The 18,038-nt window shown below is 27.7% G+C and overlaps 1 protein-coding gene across 1 annotated transcript in view; it reads right to left on the bottom strand.

Annotated features, from left to right (window-relative positions):
• The window catches only part of LOC113389714, an 88,412-nt gene that overhangs the window by 21,569 nt on the left and 48,805 nt on the right, over positions 1–18,038 (bottom strand). The window contains exons 7-8 of the mRNA XM_026626729.1: positions 16,693–18,038; positions 13,101–14,612 (exon numbers count right to left, since the gene is read on the bottom strand). The exon at positions 16,693–18,038 is cut by the window's right edge and continues 513 nt beyond it. Of these exons, the coding sequence (XP_026482514.1) occupies positions 13,101–14,612; positions 16,693–18,038 (2,858 nt within the window). The remainder of the gene's footprint in view (positions 1–13,100; positions 14,613–16,692) is intronic.

Here is an 18,038-nt window from a genome sequence, read left to right as displayed (position 1 = left end):
TTTTTCTATTTAAATTAAAATAATATTAAATTCGGATTCTGCTCTTCGAGCCCTTTGCAACGATATGTCACATGTAAAATTGTTGTATGAAATTTGCCTTCAGGCAAGTGCACAATGGCGGATCAACTTACAACTAAGTTTGGGTGCCATTAAGCCATTTTAGTACAACCACAATATAATGTATGGAGTTTTATCGATAATTGTATTAGGAACAAAATTGCCAAATATTGTATTTAGATTTAACAAAAAGTTTGGAAGTTATTAACAAAATAACCAAACAAAGTACAAAAAAAAAATTGGTTTCACCGTCACATTTGAACCAAATTTTATCAAGTATCAGGATATATATTTTTTCTATTTATGCTATTATATTTTTTCTATTAAATAAAACCTTTACCATACCATAAACCGGTATCAATACCGATTAAAAAAAAAATCTTTCTCCCTACATCTTTATTAATTTGCAAGAACCTACTTTTTTTCTTCATGTCCTATTTAATTCCATTGAAATGCTCTGATAAAGTCGTTGTTAGTGCTTTTTTCTCTATTTAATTTATAATAAAGATACATTTTGCGATAAATAAATTATATTGTTATTTATAAATTAAATTGTTTATTGTCTATCGACTACCAGGATGGAAATTGAGTGTTTTACGATTATTAGGTTTAGTAGAAAGTTTTGCTTGCGGAAGGCGGATGGCGAAAAAATTATTTTGTGACTAGTTTTTAATGTTTTAAAGTTGTTTTTTTGTGGTAATGTCGTTAGTAATTTAATTAGTAACAAAATTGTCGAAGATAGTTATGATATAATAATTGAAAGTTATGAGTTATCTTTGTAAATTTTGGGTTATTAAAGAAATACTGGAGAAATGCACGTGCAAACATGCTGCATGCACTTATTTGTTGCATCTCTTGTAACTTATGAAAGGTTTGTCTAAAATCATTCATTTCATTCAAATTCATTCATTCATTCAAATTCATTCAAATATTTAACAAATTTGTATGAAATTGAATAAAATATAATATTTTCTAATATTATAATGATCTACAGCAACTCGGTATACTTTAAAATCGCGTTTGAAAATAGGTAATTATTCTAAAGCAAAAATTCACTAGATGTAAATGCATTTTTGTTGTTTCATCTCATGTAACTTATGAAAGGTTTGTCTAAAGTAAATCAAATATTCGACAAATTTGTATAAAATTAAATAATACACAATATTTTCTAATATTATAATAATCTACAGCAACTCGGTATACTTTAAAATTGTGTTTGAAAATAGGTACTTATTCTTAATTGTGAATTGACTAGATGTTAATGCGTTATTGTTTTCCATCTCTTGTAACTTTTAAAAGGTTTGTTTAAAGTAAATCAAATATTTGGCAAATTTGTACTAAGTTAAATTATCTAAAATATTTTCTAATATAACAAGATCCTACAGCAACTCGGTATACTCATAAATTGCAATTGAAGATGAAAAATATCTCTGAAGGTTATCTTTATCTACTAGAAGTACTATATAATATAGATTGCTCTTTTTCAATTATGTATATCAATAACTTTTGAATTAGTTAATAAATTTTAAAACTGTCTTTGGCAAATTTGTTGTCAATAAAATTATCTAAAATTTTGTCATATGACAAATTTTTGTAAATAAATTAGTTTAACTAACTAACTAACAACTAATAAATACTTTAGCGTCTGCGAACAAAATTCTGTTAGTACTTTTTTTTTATTCTTTTATTAATAACTTCTGAATTTATGAATAAATTCCACTACAATCTACAACAAATTTTATCTGATTAAATAATCTAAAATATTATCATACATCAAAATGCTGTAGAAGTTAAAATAAACAATTTTTATAATATTGTTACGATACTAAATTTAATTCAAACGTTATTAAACTATTTCAAACACAATTTTATCTATATTATTCCTTTCATTCGGATTAATAATCCGATAAATAAAGTTCGAAATGTATTTATCGATTTGCTAATTGGAAATTTAAACAAATCACTAATTCGATCGCTATTTGTTTAAATATTAATAAATGTTATTCAAGTTCTTATCAAGAATGACTCAAATACGATGGAAAAATATTTGCGCATATTACAACCAATTTTATAAATAATATAAATATTATTTAGATTGGCAGCAAATATTATCACACCATTATGCAGCAAGTTTTATATAGAATGTATGGTTCTTAGAAAAAAAATTCATATTTTGATCAGAAAAAAAGTTACATCCAAGAAACTGGAAAAATTGACTGATTTAAAATTGAATAGGGCCAAGAAGGTTCAAGTTTGAGGTAATTTTAAAAAATACCTATTTCTTGTACAAAATTTTGTTGTATGACAACATTTTAGGTAATTTTATAAGTTACAAATTTGTCAAAAACAGTATTAAAATTAATATAAAAATTTTAGAAGATATAGATAAAATTATCTGCAAAGTACATATCAGATCAGAGCTTTAATAAATTTTCAATTATAGGTTTAGTAGCAGACCGATTTGATTTATGTACAAATTATTATTATTTATAACAAAAATAAAATATATAATTTATCGATAATTTGCAATATTAAATGTTACAAATTTTATAGATTTTACAGCTTTTACAATACTTTATTGTTGTCTATGAAGTAAAACGTTTAGAAAATGAAAATGCATGAGAACTAGTACAATTGTTGTAAATACAAAGTTTCTCATAAACTATTAAAGAAAGAATGAGCAAAATCATTTGCTTTCGTTTAAAAGAATTTCCAAAGAATAAAATGATACATAAATTTTGCCTATTGGCAAGTTGCTGTAATAAAAATAATAGTAATAATAGACTTTTAGGACTTTGTTTTGGGGTATTTATTTAAATTATTTAGAATAATCAGATTGGATTGAATTTTATGTGGTTTTAATAAACAACGTTTAGGCAACTTATGTGCAAATTTAAGTAATAAAAATATTAAGCATATATACCTAAATTGCATTTGAAAACAGCCTTGCAACAATTGTACTTTTTTATTAAGGTTGTCAAATATCTCCCTTCCGCCTTTTTGTATTATAAACCAAGAGCAAAAAAGCGGAAGGGAGATATTTGACAACCTAATATGTTAATAACTTTTAAATTTGTTAGAAGCTGAAAATATGTTATTAAGCCATTTTATAGCTAATAAAATTATCTTTGATAGTGCCATATAAAATAATTTTCTAAATTAGCTCAATTTTGTGTAAAATTTTAGTAAAACTTAGAAATTTAGGCGCACGGTTTATGAGCGTCCTTAAGCAAATATCGTCGGTACATTTTTTTGGTATTTATTTTGTCGATAACTTTTAAATTAATTGAAAGAACTAAAATATGTCTTTAGCTAATTTAAAGCTAATTAAATTATCTACAGAATCTCCTTACAACAAAATGCTGTACAACAATTAGATATATTTTTAAATCAGCTTCAAACTCATAATTTAAAAAAATCGTAACTTGTTAATTGTTAATGAAATAAATATTAAATTTAAGTACAAAACTGCATCCTTTCATTCTGTAATTTTTAACTTCTAAATTTATGAACAAAATTAAATAGTGTCTTATATGAAATTAAAGCTAAATGATTTATCTATGATGTCTGAATTAAATAAAAAATATTAAAATTACTTACTAATAGTAAACTACATCTGAACTTACAATTTTGATAAACTTGATCAAAACTTAAGGTGTACTTTCTGGAATTTTTTATTAATAACTTCTAAATTCATTTTTGTATCTAAATACTTTATTCGGTGACTTTATTTATAGTAAGCATAATAAAATATTTTATTATACATCATTTTTTATTATAAAAATATTTTATGCAATTTTATTACCACTTGACTGTATTCTATGTATATTTTTATTCAATAGAAATTCCTTTCCTCGACCGAAGAAGTATTTGCCGTTAGTTGGCCTTATGTTTGATATTTGCAAAGTTCTTGTAATATAAACATTAGAAATAGGTATTTTGTTTAAACAAAAGATTCATTAATATTGTAAGATGCTACAGAAAGCGTTTGAAATTATTTAAAAATTGTTAGAGGTCGATAAATAAAAATATATTGAGTAATTGCAACTAGATACAGTTTACTATAGGCAAGTAATTTTAATATTTTTTATTTATTACAGATATCATAGATAAGTTATTTAGCTTTAAATTCATCTAAGAAAGTATTAAATTTTGTTCATTATTTTAGAAGTTAATAATTACAGAACAAAAAAAATGCACCCACCGATTTAAAAATGGACGATTCAAATTTATTAATCTTTAAAATCTTTTATTAATTTGCAACTTTCAGATAGATAATTTGTTCAGCAAAAGTTTCGTATAAAATTTTATTGTATAACCAAATTTTAAATAATTTTATTTGCAATAAAGTCACCGAATATAGTATAGATTAGATACAAAAATTAATTTAGAAGTTATTAATAAAAAAAAGTCCAGAAAGTACACCTTGAGTTTTGATCAAGATCATCCATTTTATATAATATATCTAATTTATAAGTTTAGATGTCGTTTACTATTAGTAAGTAATTTTAAATTATATATAAAGCCAAATATAATATTTAATATTTAATATATATTTAATATTTAAATAATTTAATATTTTTTATATTATACAGAAATTATAGATAAATCATTTAGCTTTAATTTCATATAAGTCACTATTAAATTTTATTCATAAATTTAGAAGTTAAAAATTACAGAGTAAAAAAGATGCACGGAACCAAATTCATCAATCATTCACCATTTAACAAATTTATTTTTCTTCAGCAAATCATGAGTCATGTTTAATAATTTATTATAAACAAATTCTGACGTATTATTTGAGAACATTTGATAAGGTTAATCATAATAATACTAATATAAATTAGTAATAATATCGTGTGTTTAAATTATAAACAAACCTAGGTGAATAATATACTTGATAGTAAAACAATACAAATTCTAATTGGTGAGCTTGAGTTTCGTTTTAATTTATATATATATAGAAAAAATAGTTTTACAAGTTTTTGTTATATTTAAGTATTTTAGATATTTTAATTAGCTTTAAATTTGTCTAATATTGTATTTCAATACGTTCACAACTTTAGAAGTTATTTGAAAAATTAGTAAAAAAATGCACTTTTTAATTTAGATCAGTTTGCGACGGATTTAGTTGCATTTGGAGTTTTTTTACAGCTTTTAAATAATATATATGTATATATATTTATTATAATCAAATTCTGACGTATTATTTGAGAACATTTGATAAGGTTAATCATAATAATACTAATATAAATTAGTAATAATATCGTGTGTTTAAATTATAAACAAACCTAGGTGAATAATATACTTGATAGTAAAACAATACAAATTCTAATTGGTGAGTTCGAGTTTAATTTTAATTTATATATATATATATATATATATATATTATATATATACAGAAAAAATAGTATTACAGGTTTTTGTTATATGAGAGTATTTTAGATAATTTAATTAGCTTGAAATTTGTCTAATGTTATATTTAAATACGTTCACAACTTTAGAAGTTATCTGAAAAATTAGTAAAAAAATGTGCTTTTTAATTTAGATCAGTTTGCGACGGATTTAGTTGCATTTGGAGTTGTTTTACAGCTTTTAAATAATATATATGTATATATATTTATTATAATCAAATTCTGACGTATTATTTGAGAACATTTGATAAGGTTAATCATAATAATACTAATATAAATTAGTAATAATATCGTGTGTTTAAATTATAAACAAACCCAGGTGAATAATATACTTGGTAGTAAAACAATACAAATTCTACTTGGTGAGTTTGAGTTTAGTTTTAATTTATATATATGTAGAAAATAGTTTTACAGGTTTTTGTTATATGAGAGTATTTTAGATATTTTAATTAGCTTAAAATTTGCCTAATGTTATATTTGAATACGTTCACAACTTTAGAAGTTATCTGAAAAATTAGTAAAAAAAATGTGCTATTTAATTTAGATCAGTTTGCGACGGATTTAGTTGCATTTGGAGTTTTTTTACAGCTATTAAATAATATATATGTTTTTATATATATGTATATATATGTATTATATATATATTATATATATATATATATTACATGTATATTTTAATTTCCTTCAAAGTATTTATCCAGCTCTTCAGAGTATGAAAAGAGAAAGTTTTGTGAGTTACATACAACAAATATTCGAAAACACGAATTGTCTGACATTTGCTTTCAATTCGCAAAAAAACTACATAACAGAGATTAGATTAAGATTATGATCTTGTAAAAAATGAAACTAGATAAAAAGTTATGCAAAAACTAATTAAAATTGGTACGAGATGAATGACAAAAATTGGTTTTGCAAAATTTTGGGCAAGTTTTGATGTAGTTTATAAATGTATTGAATAATTTTATGAAGTTTTGATGTATGAAGATTTTTGGATAATTTTTTTATCTATAATTTATCTGAAGACAGTATTTGAATCTCACAACTAATTTAGAAGTTATTTCAAAAATACTGTGAAAAGTGCCTGCACTAATTGTAAAACAAATTACATTACAGAACGTTCCAAGTTTAGCTACAGTTTACAAATAAATTTAGTTAGTTTACAATATTTTGTTGTATGAAGAATTTGTAGATAATTTTATTAGCTATAAATTATCTAAAGACAGTATTTGTGTTTGACAACAAAAAATTATTTGAAAAATTTTATAAAAAGTACAAAAAACTTGCTGTTTTTAACTAATGCAAATCATCCTCAGTTTGCTTGAATTTTTTAAAATAAATTTAATTAACTTAGAATGATTTGTTGTACGAAGAAATAATGAAAAAATTGTTTACTATGAATTTTACTAATAAATAATTTGATTTAGTTATAAATTTAGAAAATATCGCACCAATTATAAAAAAAGAGCGCTTACCTTTCAATTTTTTTATGTACTTTTTATATATAGTGTATTTAATTTGATTTTTTTTATATTAATTATTTATAATTTTAGTTTGAATATTTTAAAATTCAATTAAAATATCGAATAGTGCAACTTGTTATAAACTTTTTAAATTAATATTAAAACTAGTTTAGTTTATTTTGAGGCAATTTTAAACATTTATTTTGACGCAAACAATTTTCCTTAAAAATCATAATTGTTACTAAAAATTATAACGGATTATAAATAATATTGTTGTTAGTTGATAATTGTATAAATTTGTTTAGAAAAAAAACACATAAATAATTAATGCAATAATTTCTACTTTTATATTTCTACTGCTAAATTTCCATTTTGAGTCAATTTTATTAATTAAAATTGGCTTTAAAAAACAAAATTGTTGCTAAAATTATAAACAAAGTATAAACAATATAAATTTGTAAGTATTGTATAAAATTATTAACATTTGTTTAACAAAAACAACAAATCAGAGTAAACTCGTGCAATGTTTTTTTCAGTAAATAAAGAAATGCAATTCTGAGACTATTTTGTATTTAATGTATAAATAATATAAATTTATCAGCATTGTATAATATTATTTAAATTTGTAACAAAAAAAATAAGAGTAAACACGTGGTACACTTGCAAAGTTTTTTCCAGTAAATAAATTCAATTCTGAGGCTATTTTAACTATTAAAATTTGCAGTTTACTATTAAATTTAGTTAGTGTATAATAATTTGTTATATGAGGAATTTGTAGATAATTTTATTGGCTATAAATTATCTTAAGACAATATTTGAATTTAACAACTAATTTAGAATCTACGTGGTCTGTTCAAAAAGTACCCGGAATTACTAATAATTAAATTTCGCGGGTCTGGAGTGTCTGATTGTCAAAATTTTTTTTTATTGTGTTGGTATACATGCCCCTAAAGTATGATGAAATTTTCAGCTATATTCACTGTTTACTTTGTCTGTGGTAGTCGCTAAGGTTCGAGGTGTTTTTCTGAGCTCGGCGATTTTTACAATGGAAGAATTGAAAAGTCAAAGAATTTGTATTAAATTTTGCGTAAAAAATGAAATAAAGTGTTGCAAAGTGCAAAAATTCACCAGATATGGCTCCGTGTGACTTTTTCCTATTCCCAAAGTTGAAGAGACCCATGAAAGGACGGCGGTTTTCCTCGATTGAAGAAAATAGCTGAGAGTGCTCAAGGACATATCAAAAAGTGAATATCAAGGGTGCTTCGAAAATTGGAAAAAACGCTGGCATAAGTGTATTATATCTGGGGGGGACTACTTTGAAGGGGACCACATTAATGTAGACGAATAAATAAATATTTTTTTGAAAAAACGAAAATTCCGGGTACTTTTTGAACAGACCACGTATTTCAAAAATACTGCAGAAAGTATACTATAATTTGTTCACTGACTAATAAAATTTGTATACTGACATTTATTTTCTCGATAACTTCTAAAATTGTGGACCAATTTAAATGAAATATTTGGCAAATTTGTAGCTAATTAAATTATTTACAACATCTTCATATAACAAAATACTCTACAAAATTTCAGTGAATTTATAATTGCATCTAAACTTGAAGAAATGAATCTACTTGTTCTTAGTAGTCTTGGAATATAATTTGTCTAGTGACATTTATTTTCCTGATAACTTCTAAAATACTAGACCAATCTAAATAAAATATTCGGCAAATTTATAGCTGATAAAATTATCTAAATCATCTCCATACAACAAAATAACGTACAAAATTTAATTACATTTCTAATTGCATCTGATTCTTAAAATGTATTATTCAGATGACTACTAATAAAAATGTATAAATTTTTAATATTTCTTTTAAAGTAATTTGAGTATGCATAAGAATTATCTTTAACAATTATAATGAAGTTATTATCTGTGAATTTACAAAGTCATTGAACCAAAAAAATGTAAATACAAAACACTAAACAATTTTCTAGGCCATGGCATGCTCATTTATATAAATAATTCATTTGAAGAAATTTAAAGAAATTACACGTTTCAATTTAGAAATTACGGATATCACACGTATATATAAATGATATATAATATATATATATATATATATATATATATATATATATAAATGTATAGATTTATTTGTATTTGTACATTACAACCTTGAACGAGTATGTTGTCCAATTTCATTAGAAATTTTAATGTAAGTTCATTAACTGGGTCATGAGTTTACTTACATTTTTTTAAAGTTTTGGTAAACAAATTTAAACAAATTTATTACTAAAGGACTCAAATATATTGTTCATACTTTTTAGTAACAATTGGCATTTTTAAAACAAGTTTTAGTAGGTAAAATTGGTTAAAAAATAAATTTTTGAAGACAGGTGCAGAATATAGGATAATGCAAGTGTGTAATGAGTATTCTTATATTTTTTTATTTTTTGTTAAACAAATTTGAACAAATTTATTATAAAAAAACTCAAATATATTGTTTATATTTTTTAGTAACAATTAGGATTTTTTAAAACAAGTTTTAGTAGTTAAAATTGGTTCTAAATTGGATTTTTGCATACTGATTATAATCTCATTTTCAGTCTAATATTTATTTCCTCTGTACTAAATATTATTTCTTGTAAATTTAAAATGAGTCAATTCTCATGTCTATAAATTTCTCTCAAAATGCCAAAGGCATAAATAAATTAAATCTTTTCGCCATTCTAAATTCTCAAACTTGAAGTTATATAACACAGATATAATATGTAAATTTTAAATATTAATATGACGACATCAAGAATGAATTCTTTCTGACACAACCGTTGAAGAAGTTAAATTATTCAAAAACTGATGGACTTATTCGAAATATGGTTTGAACAAGTAGCATTTCAAAAAAAAATTAATAGAATGGGTAATAGACATACGGAAATAGATAAATAGATAGATGATCGATTTTTCATGTATTTATTCGAATTTAACTAATTGCCATTTTCATCAATTGCAACCCCAAAATAGTGGTGCCTTAAGGCAAATTGCTGGAACTTCCCGTACCGTAACGAAATGTTCGAGAAATATTGAATGTTTTCAAATAGATTATTATAAATATTGTAACATTGTCTAATATTTATAAGAATTATATAAACTGAATTACAAAGTTGAAATTATTTGTTTAAAGTATATTAGAACTATAGTCAGAATTAAAAATAAAATCTGAATTATTTTCGATACACAAAAATAAAAAAAAAAAATGAAAAAAAGGTTCAACCAATTTTTTTTTCCAAAAATAATTATATGGTTAAGACAAGCAGAACGTTCTTTGAATCAAATCGGACGCTTAGTTCTCTCAAAAACTGCCATTTTTTGCACATTTAGCTCTGTACCTCCGAAACCACTACACCTGCCTTAGCTAAAAACTAATCACCACTTCTTCCCGTCATTTCAAATTGAATGTTTTTTAGATCATTCAAATCGGATACTCCATTCTCTCAAAAACTCGATTCCTATTTTCTGCACTCTTTACTCTTTATCTCCGTAACGCCTGGACCTGCCTTTGCCAAAAACTAATCAGCACATCTCCCTATCAATAGGAATCGAATGTTTTTTAAACCATTCAAATCGGTTGATCCGTGCGCCCGAAAACGTTAACGAAAAAATGCGGACATACAAAGCACATAAAATGTTCAGAAACCTTCAAAACGTCGAGAAATGCAAAAATTTTCATTTTCGACGGAAAGTTAATAAATAAAAGTAAAATGAAATCCTCATTGTGCAAATAAATCATTAGTTATTGCTTACATCATGATGTAAAAATAGAATTAGGTTTTAAATGTGAACGGACGGATATGTATATATATATATATATATATATATATATATATATATGTGTGTGTGTGTGTGTGTGTGTGTGTAATAAAAAACCCGTTCCATTCATTCAATGGCCATCACAATCGTGTGTGATTAAATTTTACAACGATAATTTACTAAGTTTCGTGACGGCTAACAAAGCCATTATTGTAGTCGAAGAAATATCTTTTACGATTTAATTCCTTTACATTTTACTAAACAAATATCTTATATATAAAAATGAAGCTCTCGATAAAATGATCCGCTAAACCTCGAATACGACTAAACCGATTTGGCCAGTCTTAGTCTTGAAAAATTCGTGCTAATCAGTAGGTTGTCGGAAAGGTGAGATATTATTTCTAAATCGAGTAGAAACTTTACATTTTTAATTTGAACATTTTTGTAAAAGCGTAATTTGAATAAAACGATGGACGGTGGCTAATACGTCAAGTGTCAAACATTTTTGACAGATGATGTTCAATTGCGTTTAATAGGATGTTTTACGTGAATATTATTTAATTATGATTAAATTGTAGTAAGTAGTTGTGTTTGTAGTTTTATTTATATACAAGAACGTTAGTAAACGTTATGGCGTAACAAATTGACGGCTTAAAATATATTTTAAAAATATAAAGCGCTGTAATACAGTTATGAAATTATAGTATGTTATTTCTTAATATGTGTACTGAATTATAAAAATATAAAATCAAATATGTTTCTAACAGAAGAAACTAAAAAATTGCAATGCACACTTGCATACTCTATTTTTATTAGTTGCGAATCGACGGTTGGATATGATATGAGAAGTACTTTTGAAAAATGTTTTAAAAATATACAATATTATACTAGAGCTATGAAATTTTAGTATGTTATTACCTAATATATGTACTCAATTATAAAAATATAAAATCAAATATGTTTCTAACAAAAAAAGCTATAAATGTGCAATTTTGTTAACAAATGCACTCTTATACGAGTTGCAAGTCCACGATTTGATTAGTATCTTGATAAATATTTAAAAATATAAAACGTTATACTAGAGTTACAAAATTTTAGTATGTTATTTCTTAATATGTGTACTAAATTATAAAAATATAAAATCACACATGTTTCTTACAAAAACAGCTATAAATTTGCAATTCAGTAAAATCATGTAATAGGGCTGCTAGTGTTATTACAAACTCAACAATATCAACTTTTTTGAAATGTTAATATGAAAATGCACTTTTTTGGCATATTTTTCTCAAACACGAAGCTCTGAAAGATCTCATTTTGTATAATTATATACTCATTGGTATTTATAAAACATTTTCTAGGTTATATTATTTTTTATTTATGCTATTTGAATTCAGAACCTAAATTTGGTATCGATCAAAGGGACATTTTGACGAATAACATTTTCCCAGTTATAATTTCCCAGAATTTATCAAAGAATATATAGTAATATATGAAGGTCCGGGGTCAAAAAGGTCCACCACCGATGTGTCAAAAACCAGTAAAGTTAAGCATTGTTTAACAGCAATATTTGAAAGTAGAGGGAAAAAGATGTATAACCAGATATAACCTTGATTCTTATTACTTTGCTATCGGAAGATAAACGGTAATTTTTGAAAATCCATAATAAAAGTATTTTCTTCCGTTGGTAGTTTGTTTAGCATTAGTTAAAAATGTAATTATTTTGTAAAATACCTTTAAAATTAAAATAAGACATTAAACCTATAGGGTAAAAAGGTCTAGATAATAAATTTTTGAAAGACATCATAAAAGAACATTTCTACAATGATGAAGTAGCTGGCAGTTTTACTGAACGTAGTCAGATAATTGTTCGTTTGAAACGTGTTATTTGTTGTGATATAATTGGTTTGATTTTCATAATATAATTAATATTTGCTCAAAGTTAAATTGTACCTTTGTGCATCGTCCTGCTCTACATATATGCCTTGAATTAAATTTACTTTAATTCATCGAATGTTACTTGAAACTTTTCAAAAAGCAGGTCAAAGTAGAAATACTTAATTCATTTTCTATCTCTCCTCTCTCCTGGCAGAAATTTGAAATTTGTTTATAAGCTCAGTAGTATTATTTAAAATTATACACAAAATTTAGAATCTAAAAAGCATCTGTTAAACTTGAAACGTAATCAATAAGTCGAAAGACCAAAAAAGACTTGGATGGATTATACTATGTTTTCTATATTTTTGATTCTCTAGAAATTGTTTAGAATATACCTTACTTAGCGAAACAACGTTTGCCGGGCCAGCTAGTATATATATATATATATATATATATATATGTGTGTGTATATATAAATTTCCTTACCTTGGCTTATCAATTGTTGATGGTGCGAGTTGTTCTGCGAATGCGCCACTCGCCTCCTAGGTTCTCTCCTAGGTGGCGCAGTCTGCTGCTGCAACCCTGGTGCAGAACCAGCTCGTTTAGGTCCACTACCACCACCACCAGAGGCTCTGCATCCTGCGAACCCAGGAGCCCTATACCTCGCACTTTTAACACCACTTCCACTATTATTTTGCAAAAACTGATGCTGACGCGGTAAAGAATTACTACTGGCACTTTGTTGAGGCACTAAACTCCTGGGAAGGGTCGTGGATCGTTTATTAGAGGTTTGTTGGTCGTCGTTGTCGGAAGAGGAGCCACATGTGGAATCTGGTACGCTCAGTCTACGGTTTTTGGGTTGTATATCATCATTATCCTCGGACCAGTCTGTACTAACCCTGCCGATACTGCCGCAACTGCGGACTCTGTCTAGGCGTTCACGACTTCCCGGGGATTTTCTTCCGAATAGCAAGTCGCCTGCAGAGCGCCTTTTAGCAGCCAAGGCTACTGCCGATTGTGAATTTTCACTCAAAAGTGATAACTTTGTGCGGGAATCAGCACCGGTCATCAAAGCCGATTCGAAACTTCCACGCCAAGAAAACCTTTCATAGTCACTGGCTTCGCGTTCATCTGTAGGAACTGCCTGGTCAGCGAGTAAAGGATCATGCGATTTGCTCCTGGGCAAAGATAAAGTGTCCTCTTCCTCGTCTTCGGTTGTCGAGGACACTTTATGTTGTGATCGTCTGTGGTAATGGTGTTTAGAGACTCTTGGTGAAGCACTTGCATGAGATTCACCACCACTGGAGGACACCTCTTGCATTAACGCCACCAATCTGCTACCAATGTGGTGCATTACTTTTGCAATCAAAGGCGACGAGTCGTCTAAGGGTTGTTGTGCAGGTAATTTAGCAGGTTCGTTACCAAATGATGCTACAAGTTTTTGGTATATAAAAGCAGTCTCCCGAGCTTCTTCCACAACACCGCCATCACCAGCATCACCTTCCTCATCCTCAACATTATTAGCATCAAACTTCGATATTATCCTCCTGCAACTATCAGAAATTTGTCGGCGTAAGGCTGTTCGATCCATGGCACCTTCCAAATCTGAACTTGTGTAATCAGACGAGTCACAACTGTCACTCCAGGTATCTTCACTACTCAAATACTCAACAATTTCCCTAACCTGGTCCTCCCGTATACCCGGCACAGTTTTCATGAGTCTTGTTAACTCGCTTTCAAAATACAAAAGTTGTGGGGATTTGTTTGCGGTTTTGTTTGTGGTTGGGTTTTGGTTATTCCGGCCGCCTGCGACCATGGTTTTGAAAAACTGGCGCATTTTACACATCATCATGTTGGTTTCTTCGTCAGAACTCCAATTGTTGAAGCTGTCTTTGCGTGATAACAACTTGCCTTCGGTTTCGTCCAACCTGGAACTGTTTTCTTCAGCGATTTCAGCAAGTTGCTCCACCTTGTTTTGGACATCATCACCATGATGGGCTTCAGAGTATGAAAAGAAAAAGTTTTGTGAGTTATATACAACAAATATTCGAAAACATGAATTGTCTGACAGTTGCTTTCAATTCGCAAAAAAACTATATAATAGAGATTAGCTTAAGATTATAATCTTGTAAAAAATGAAATTAGATAAAAAAGTTATGCAAAAACTAATTAAAATTGGTAACAAAAATGTTTAAGTAGAGATAACAGATTGAGGGAAAAAATTGGTTTTGAAAATTTTTGCGCAAGTTTAGATGTAATTTATAAATGCAATGAATGATTTTTGGAAGTTTTGATATATGAAGATTTTGTGGATAATTTTATTAGCTATAAATTATCTGAAGACAGCATTTGTGTTAGACAACTAATTTAGAAGTTATTTTCTCTAATTTTAGAAGTTATTTATTAAAATCCTTTAAAAAGTGCCCGCACTAATTGTAAAACAAATGCAAAAAGTTTCAAGTTTAGCTGCAGTTTACCATTATTTTTTTTAGTTCATAATAATTTATAGTATGAAGAATTTGTAGATAATTTTATTAGCTATAAATTATCTGAACACAGTATTTGTGTATTCTAACAACAAATTTAGAAGTTATTTCAAAAATACTGTAGAAAGAGCACAAATTGCAAGTGCATGTGGTGACTATTACAGAATGTTTCAAGTTTAGCTGCAGTTTACTGTTGAATGAAGTTATTTTGAAATATTTTGTTGTATGAAGAAAATGTAGATAATTTTATTAGCTATAAATTATCTGAAGATAGTATTTGAATTTAAAAACTAATTTAAAATCTATTTCAAAAATACTGCAGAAAGTACACTACAATTTGTTCACTGACCAATAAAATTTGTATACTGACATTTATTTTTTCGATAACTTCTAAAATTGTGTACCAATTTTAATGAAATATTCGGCTAATTTATTGCTAATTAAATTATCTACAACATCTCTATACAACAAAATACTCTACAAAATTTCACGGAGTTTATAATTGCATCTAAACTTGAAGAAATCAATCTACTTGTTCTTAGTAGTCTTGGATTAAAATTTGTCTAGTGACATTGATTTTCTCGATAACTTCTAAAATTGTGGACTAATTTTAATAAAATATTCGGCAAATTTGTTGTTAACTAAATTATCTACAACATCTCTATACAACAAAATACTCTACAAAATTTCCGTTCGCGCCAATCAAAGAAAACAAAAAATCATCAATCGATAACTATAAAACCAAAATCAAATCAATCAATACAATCAGTCGAAGAAAAGAATACATCAAATCGGAAGCAAAAGGAGCAGAAATCAGGTCACTTAAAACTAACAATTTTTATAATTACAATCCACGTCAAAATGGAATCGTTAAAATCACTAAAAATGAAACAACGAGGAATGAAATCGCGACTAACGAGATATGAGAAATTTTGCGCAAGTTTACGTGTAGTTTATAAATGTATTGAATGATTTTATGAAGTTTTGATGTATGAAATTTTTTTAGATAATTTAATTAGATATAAATTATCTGAAGACAGTATTTGTGTTAGACAACTAATTTAGAAGTTATTTCAAAAATACTGTGAAAGGTACACCAATTGCAAGTGCATGGAGTACTTGTTTTTAGTAGTCTTGGAATAAAATTTGTCTAGTGACATTTATTTTCCTGATGACTTCTAAAATTGTGGACCAATCTAAATGAAATATTTGGCAAATTTATAGCTAATAAAACTATCTACAATGTCTTCATACAACAAAATGCTCTACAAAATTTTACTGAGTTTATAATTGCATCTAAAGTTGAAGAAATGAATCTACTGGGTCTTAGCAGTCTAGGAATAAAATTTGTCTAGTGACATTTATTTTCCTGATAACTTCTAAAATTGTGGATCAATTTAAATGAAATATTCGACAAATTTGTTGCGAATTAAATTATCTACAATGTCTTCATACAACAAAATACTCTACAAAATTTCAGTGAGTTTATAATTGCATCTAAAGTTGAAAACATGTATCTACAGTACTAATTGCATCTAAACTTTAACAAATATATCTTTCGAGTTTTACTTGAAATAAAATTTATTGATTACCTTTTTGTTCCTTCAACAAATCATCACAGCTGCCTATAAAACCACTGTCACGACTATGTTGCTTGTTTCTGCTAATAGCCAAATCCGTTGGTGTCATATTTAGGAATTCTGGCTGCGGTTGAATGTCATCATCATCTTTGTGATCAATATCTTCATTATTTTCATGCTTGTTTTTTTTAGCATGTTTTTGTTTGCGTTTGACTGTATCAAATGTACCATCTTTATCAAAACTGATAGCACCTTCGTCAACGTTACCGCCTTCATCGGTTTCGGAGGAATCTTGGGAACTTTGTTGTTGCACCAAATCGTTTACAGAATTTGCTAATAATTGAGGTTCAACTTCAGTGTTCTGGTCGACTAGTAGATTGTCTAGGGATGATGAATGTGAAGATCTGCCTGTACCACGTGCACGTACTAGACGTTTACGTCTTTGTTCAGGACTAGGTCTACCTTCACTGTCAGAACCAACACTGCCACTACCATCAGACTCCCGACGTTCGGTAAAACCCATAAAACCGGTGAGGAAATATTTTTCCAGGCGTGAAGACGCTAGGCGTTCTTGGGATTCTTCGGTGTTGCCAGAATTTACATCATCGTCGTTGGTGATCGAGTCTACACCTTCACTGTATACACTAGAAGTCTCCGAGGCTTCATCCAAATTACTACTAGGTACTTGGTTACTACTAGGTTGGTTAGCACCATCACCACACAAGCCGAAGAAAAAATATTTTTCAAGTTCTGATGACGATAAAGGACGTTGTTTAGGTTGGGGTTTGCACTCAGTCTCACTTTCCTCACAACTTTCCTCAGCAATTGTGAATAAGGTGAAGTCTATGGCTTGCCTATGGTAGCCTCGGAGTTCTTCTTCACGGTCTGACTGTTGGGATAACAACATAGCCATAAGGGCGTCCTCGCCCCCAGAATCCGACTCTGTGGCTGTGGTTGTTGCAAAATCTTCATCATCGTCGTGACTTCCGACGTCCTCAACCCACGAATCATCATCTGCCAAACCTTCTTCTAAACAAATAACTTGACTCAACTGGTCACCGGATAAAACACGCACTTTGTTACCATCACTGGCGATTTTCATGTTAACAACCTGCACTTGGTCACTTATATCACTTATGTCATTTATATCATTTATATCACTTATGTCATTTATATCATTTATCTCATCGTTCGTGTGACGTACAGTGACGTCGTGTGTGACTTTGGTCGTTTCGGAGGTGACCACGTTGACTAAGGAGGATTCCTCTGGCGTTTGGGTTATCATAACAAAACTTTTGTATTTTGTATTCGCACCTACATGTTGTTGTAGTGATGTGGTTGTACCGTTAGCAGGTAAC

The sequence above is a fragment of the Ctenocephalides felis genome, unplaced genomic scaffold, assembly GCF_003426905.1.
Source record: "Ctenocephalides felis isolate EL2017-DRISC unplaced genomic scaffold, ASM342690v1 CF-g0.4_SCAFFOLD_03573, whole genome shotgun sequence".
NCBI lineage: Eukaryota > Metazoa > Arthropoda > Insecta > Siphonaptera > Pulicidae > Ctenocephalides > Ctenocephalides felis.
The sequence above is the reverse complement of the archived record's forward strand: the minus strand, read 5'-3'. Positions and strand labels throughout refer to the sequence as shown.